Source organism: Gekko japonicus, unplaced genomic scaffold (assembly GCF_001447785.1).
Source record: "Gekko japonicus isolate JY-2015 unplaced genomic scaffold, Gekko_japonicus_V1.1 scaffold1789, whole genome shotgun sequence".
Classification (NCBI taxonomy): Eukaryota; Metazoa; Chordata; class Lepidosauria; order Squamata; family Gekkonidae; genus Gekko; species Gekko japonicus.
Window position 1 is genome coordinate 135,205 of NW_015176026.1, and position 6,000 is coordinate 141,204.

Sequence of the window (6,000 nt, forward strand, 5' to 3'; positions counted from 1 at the left end):
GGCATCTGACAGACTTGGTCCAATATATTTACTTAGAAGCAGGAAAATACTTGATGCTGGCATTGCTTACCTCTAAATAAATACTAACCCTTTTTAACAGTTGCTTTTCTCTTCATTGTGTCCTGTTTTCCTTGGGGTGTGTGTGTGTGTGGAAATGTTCTGGTGATTTGAACTTGAACACTAAACGATGAAGTGAGACTAGGAACCTTTTATCTGGCATTCTCTAAATTGTCTGCTAATGAAATGCGTTGTTATTCCTGTGAGTTTCATAAAAGCAGCCAGAACTAAAGGCTATGAATTGCCTGGACTGTATGTTAAATATACTTACCACTCAAGTCCACTGTTCCCTCCTTTCTTATTCTTTGAGAAAAGAACTCTTGGATGCCTGCCAACCTGTATAATGTGGGTGTTTGCATTGGATGATCAAAAGCTGCCACTTCAAGAGGCTTCATTGTATATAGTTGAATACAGCTGGTGGTATTTGATCACATGAACAATTTTGCCAGTGGTATTAAGTGGTATTTTTATAGACCTCTTAAGAGAAAGGGTTTAGTATCCATGCATTTCCCTTTCCCAAGCAAACTGGCTATTTTCTACCGTTGGTTAGGTTTTTGTCTGTCTTACGTTGTCATAGAGTGGAGCAGCATCCAGCATTAAATGGAAAGCCACAATCCAGAAGGAAGAGGGAAGTTAAGTCGCTGCCACTTTAATGGACGCTGGAACAAGTGACCAGCATCAGAGGAGTCACTGATGCTTTCACCCTAAATCCTGTGCAGAGTTAATAACGATCGCGAAGCAGCCTACACATTTCACTGTTTCATAACATGAGCAGCCAAAAACTATTCCTGGAATTTAAGTAATAATGATACAGGAGAACCCCTGAGGGACCAGTTGTTCTTTAAAAAAACGGTTCTCTGTGAAATTCCTACAGAAGATTCATCCTTCGAATATTGCCTCTGAAATGAGATGTTTTGCTTCAGTGCGGATCAGAATGTTAATTGAAACGCGTAGGGTGTTCTTAGAATGTTCAGGAGTCAAAAGGCATTGGAGGGAAGACTGTACGCCGGTTTGTGATTTTCAAATCTTAGTGAGTGCCAGTGTGATGTAGAAGGCAGAGGAATAGATTTGGTCTAGGACAGTGAACTCGTATCTCCAGTCAGCCATGAAACTCATTGGGTAGCCTTAAAAAAATAATTCTTTAAAGGTTCTTCTGAAAGTAAAATGAGAGAAGCCCATGTAGGTCATTGTGTAATAGTGCATCTAGAATATTGATGCAAAGGCTACACTATATGTATGCTATGTGCTTGCACAGAACATATTACAGCATTTGGAGATGGCTTAAGAACTTAATCTTTCATAGTGTAAGTTTCTAGAGACTGTGTTTTGGGAAGAAATGCTTAAAAACCATGCAGGCAGGGCTTCAGTTGTACTTTTTTCCTAATGGGCCTGATTTTCTGAGCCCTGTATAACTTCCTTCGTTTAGTCCTTGGCCTCCTTACCATGGCCAACAGTCTACATAGTTTGTCTTTCCTTCTGTCACCTGTTTATGGAAAAGACAAATATTGCAACCTGAACTGTGACATACAGTTTGGAAGTAGTGTGGAATTTGGATTTCTAAAGGCCCGTCTGTCATTTATTGTGGTGCCTGAATTGTACAGTTAACATGATGCCGTGCTGAACTGTGTAGCTTGGTGGGAGGTGTGTTTTTCTTTCATGGGTAGGCCAGTGCTATAAATTACTGCAGGAATCTTCTTTCATCCATCTCTTTTCATGCTAGGAACTAGGAAGTTCTTCCTCGTGTCAGTTTGGTAGGCTTTGTAGTGAGGAGAATACTAAATGCCAGTTTGTCTCAAGATAATGTGACATATTTGGAAAGTGACTTGTGATGGTGCCTAGACATCACTGCTACAAGTTGAATTCTAGCTGATTTCTCCTGTCTTCATTTGTTCAGACATTGGAGAGGAAGATTTTTTTTTCTCTAGTTGTTCAAGCCTAGCTATGAAGCCCCTAATTCCTTCTTTCCTTCACCCAGAAGTACTACTTGAGAGCAGACCAGGGAATTGCAGGCAAATGTTTAAAAGACGGTTGTTTGAAAGAGCACAGGCTGTCTTCACATTGTCATTTGCTAGGATATAAGTTCTCCCCCCCCCCCTTTTCCTTTTTTGGACAATAAGAAATGGCTACGGCCAGGAGCCGTAAGTACATTGGCTCTTTCCTGCCATTTTAGCTTCTTTGACCTTTGTCTTGCCTCTGCTTTCTTTTAGCGACCAAATCAAATGCTGCAGCTCAGCTCACTTGTGCCAAGAAACCCTGTCCTCCACCAGCACCACTTAAGGCGGCCCAGCAGAGTGAAGACAGTAGCCAGGATTCAAGCGATGAGTCTGATTCGGAGGAAGACACAGTATTCACTCAGGTTATTGTGGGACAATCTTGGTGGGACAGGGTGGGGGGGAACCTTCTCATCTGTAGAGCTACGCTTAGCAAATTAGTAGGAAATCTGTAGGAGAACTAGTACAAGGCTAGAACAACACACTTGGAGCTTCTGATGCTGTGCATGGAGAGCCCAAGAACTAAAATTCTGTGGATCGACTATTCATTAGGGAAGGACAGAGCAGGAAGAACTGAAACCAGTCACTATCCTCCCTCCCCCTACCACACACACACGATTGATAGGTTATACCTTCTTGAAATGGGCCTTGTTGTGTAGTTCTGGGTTTTGGACTAGAGATAGGAATATGTGCAGAACTGAATTACCCACACAATTCATCATCTGTGCTGGAAAGCTCACTTGACGTGCATGTGGCCCCTTAGCTGGATTGGTGGGCTTGTGGTTATCCACTTGCTTTGCTGATTGGAACAGGGTGTACATTGTATAGTGAGTGGTGGTGGAGTGAGATTTCTGCTGTGGCTTTGTAGAGTCCCTTATGATCTTGAGGTGTTTCTAGGCAGCTGAATTGGACTTGCTTCATCTAGAATTGATTCCTGGTCCACATTTTGGACTCCAGGGTTGAGAAGTCTGCTTCTGAACACATTTCCTGGTGCAGCAGCATCCCGACTCAAAAGCTGCTACTTTGTGGAAAACTTAAAACAGAGATCTGTTGTAGAAACAACACAGGAGTTGCCCAGACAATTTCTGGTAGTGGATAATTAAGAGCTTTTTATATTGCACAGCTGTCAAATCTGGCACCCAGATAAAAATCTTTTTTTTAATATTGTTTTTGTTAATGTCAGCAGAGCTCATAAATCACAGCTGACAATTCTTAAATATATGGTTTATATTCTCGTGCCAGATGTGGTATATGAAAAACACGTGAGAACCCACAGAACTCCAGTCTATGGACCTGTCTGGGAGAGGCACGTAGCTGACTCTGGCATTTTGTAAATTTCCAGTTTACTCATAGGGTTGCCCTCTCCCCAAATCCCTTTGCATTGGGATAATTTCCCCCCAGGTGTATTCTCTTGGGTGTTCCCCTGCCAACTGGAAGAAGCAGCTGGACTCATTGTCAAGCAAAAGCAGTGGCTAAATGTTGCTGGTTTTAAATTTCTTTTTGTAATGTGAAGTGAGGAATGAGATTTTCTTCTTGTCACTGCAAAGGAGGGGTCTGTAGTTATTGTGTGCCACAAATGAATCTTTGAGGAAAGAGACCTAAATCCCATGTCTGGAATATATTTCACAAATCTATGACAATTTACTTCTTCTTAGAAGATCTAAATCTTTGCAAGTCTAAAGCATCTAGTCAAGAAAGGAGGGGATATGTGGACAGCTGAAATTGTTGATGGCAGAGCTTCATGCTCTGAAATGAAATTCTGCACCAAGACAAGCTGAATCTAGCATATATCAGTTCACTGCTTATTCCCTGTTTGGCTAGTGATGAGGCTGGGCAAAGAACATGGCAGAAGAGCTCTTGCAAATCCTACTTGGACTTCTCTGTTCATCCAGTCAGTCTTGAATTCTGCAGTCTTGCCAGCAGAGGTTCTGGCTGCATTCAGCTGTCACAACAAATTCTAATTAAGCAGAGGTTTGTCACTAGCCCCACCTCTGTTTGGTTTCCAAGGTGCTAACAGATGTTATGTATGTATTTCTTAATTATCAGAAAGGAATAGAATCTGGAGAAAATTCTTTGTGGGGGTGGCGTTCTTTAGAGAGAGAAAAACAAAGTTGAGAGTCTAACTGTATGTGTTCCTATTATGCTTGTATTGTGTTTATTCTGAGATAGGTAACATTTTACAGATGGACCACTGAGACTGGAATATGGCAAGGAATATACCATATTCCATAATATACCATAAAAGAAGTGAACCGGGGGGGGGGGGGGGGTTGGTCTCACAGAGACCAGCCCTATATCTACTTATCTCCTCATTTCAGAGTCTAATCCGCCGCTGATGGCAGAAAGTGCCGTCAAGTCACAGTCAATTTATGGTGACCACATAGTGTTTTCGAGACAAGGGACCATTAGAGGTGTCTTGCCATTGCCTGCCTCTGTGTCATGACCCGGGACTTTATAGGTGGTCTCTCATCCAAATACTAACCAAGGCTGACTCAGCTTAGCTTCCGAGATCTGATGACATCAGGCTACCTTGGGCCATCCAGGTCAGGGCATGTAGAATGCTACCACTGTCCAATTTCCAGGATGATTAACAGGACCTAGCAAGCTGCGGGAATTTCTTGTAGGTGGTAGTGAGTAGGCAAGCTTGCGTGCTTTTGTGCTGCTGGATTCATTCCCTTGAATCAGGAATCTGTATGCACTGCAGCCTCTATTCTTGTCACAATCTAATAATAATAATATCATCTTCTGTTCCTAGAAACCAATTCCAGTGACACAGAAACCCTTACTCACTCCTGGAAAAGCTCTGGCTGCAAAGGCTACAGGTGCGACAACAGGCAAAGCAGGCAGTGTGCAGTCAGCAGGGAAAAGCACAACAAAGCTAGGGAATTTGGCAACTGCTTCTCTTCAGAAGGCATCAGAGAGTTCAGCGACTGACAGTTCCTCGGAGAGTGAAGAAGATGGGAAGGCAGCAAAACAGGTAAAAGGAGAACCAGTTCTTAAAGCACTCACTGATGGTTGTGGGAGGGAAAAAAAGAATCTGTGGGCCTGCAAGCAGAGCTCAGTGGCTATAACTTCAGGTGTGAGAGCCCTGACGGATATTAGTCCACGGATCTTCCTGTGACAGTGATATTTGTAGCACAGTTGCCCTCAGTGTATATGGGGCTTTATTAGTCTTCCCCTCTGCCTAAGTTCTTGTCGTACACAATGCTGCACTTTTTCTCCCTTGGCATTGATTTCCCCATCACCCACCACTCTGCCCTTTTCATGTTTATCTCTGTAGAGTCAGCTCTACTCTTCTGTAGCATCTTTCAGTTAAAGCCAAATTACTTTTTAAAAAAATTAATGAATTGGTCTTCAGTATTACTTTCTGTGAGGAAGTTGGTTATGGCAAACAAAGATAATACTGCGGAGTTGCATAGATTTTCTTTATCTCATAAGGTAACAGCTAACAATCTAGAAATGAGAATTTCTTCCTTAGCTATAATATCATTTTCATTCTAAGCCAGTTTGGTGTAGTGGTTAAGTGTGCGGACTCTGATCTGGGAGAACCGGGTTTGATTCCCCACTCCTCCACTTGCACCTGCTGATGTGACCTTGGGTCAGTCACAAGCTCTGGCACAGCTGTCCTTGAAAAAGAGCAGTTTGTGTCAGAGTTCTCTCAGCCCCACCCTCCTCACAGGGTGTCTGTTGTGGGGAGGGGAAGGGAAAGGAGTTTGTAAGCCGCTCTGAGACTCCCAAGTGAAGGGCGGGGGGTATAAATCCAATCTCCTCCTCCTCCTCCTCCTCCTCCTCTTCTTCCTCTTCTTCCTCTTCTTCCTCTTCTTCCTCTTCTTCCTCTTCTTCCTCTTCTTCCTCTTCTTCTTCGAATGGTTATGAATCCCCCTGCTTTGATTTAATGTGTGTTGTGTATTTTTTCTCTCTCACCCCTTTTCCACCCCCCCCCCCTTCACCC

The 6,000-nt window shown here is 43.1% G+C and overlaps 1 protein-coding gene across 1 annotated transcript in view; it reads left to right on the forward strand.

The window, feature by feature from the left end:
• LOC107123369 (treacle protein-like) overlaps positions 1–6,000 on the forward strand; it is a 62,626-nt gene that overhangs the window by 38,703 nt on the left and 17,923 nt on the right. The window contains exons 12-13 of the mRNA XM_015426609.1: positions 2,265–2,413; positions 4,804–5,025. Coding sequence (XP_015282095.1) covers positions 2,265–2,413; positions 4,804–5,025 — 371 coding nt within the window. The remainder of the gene's footprint in view (positions 1–2,264; positions 2,414–4,803; positions 5,026–6,000) is intronic.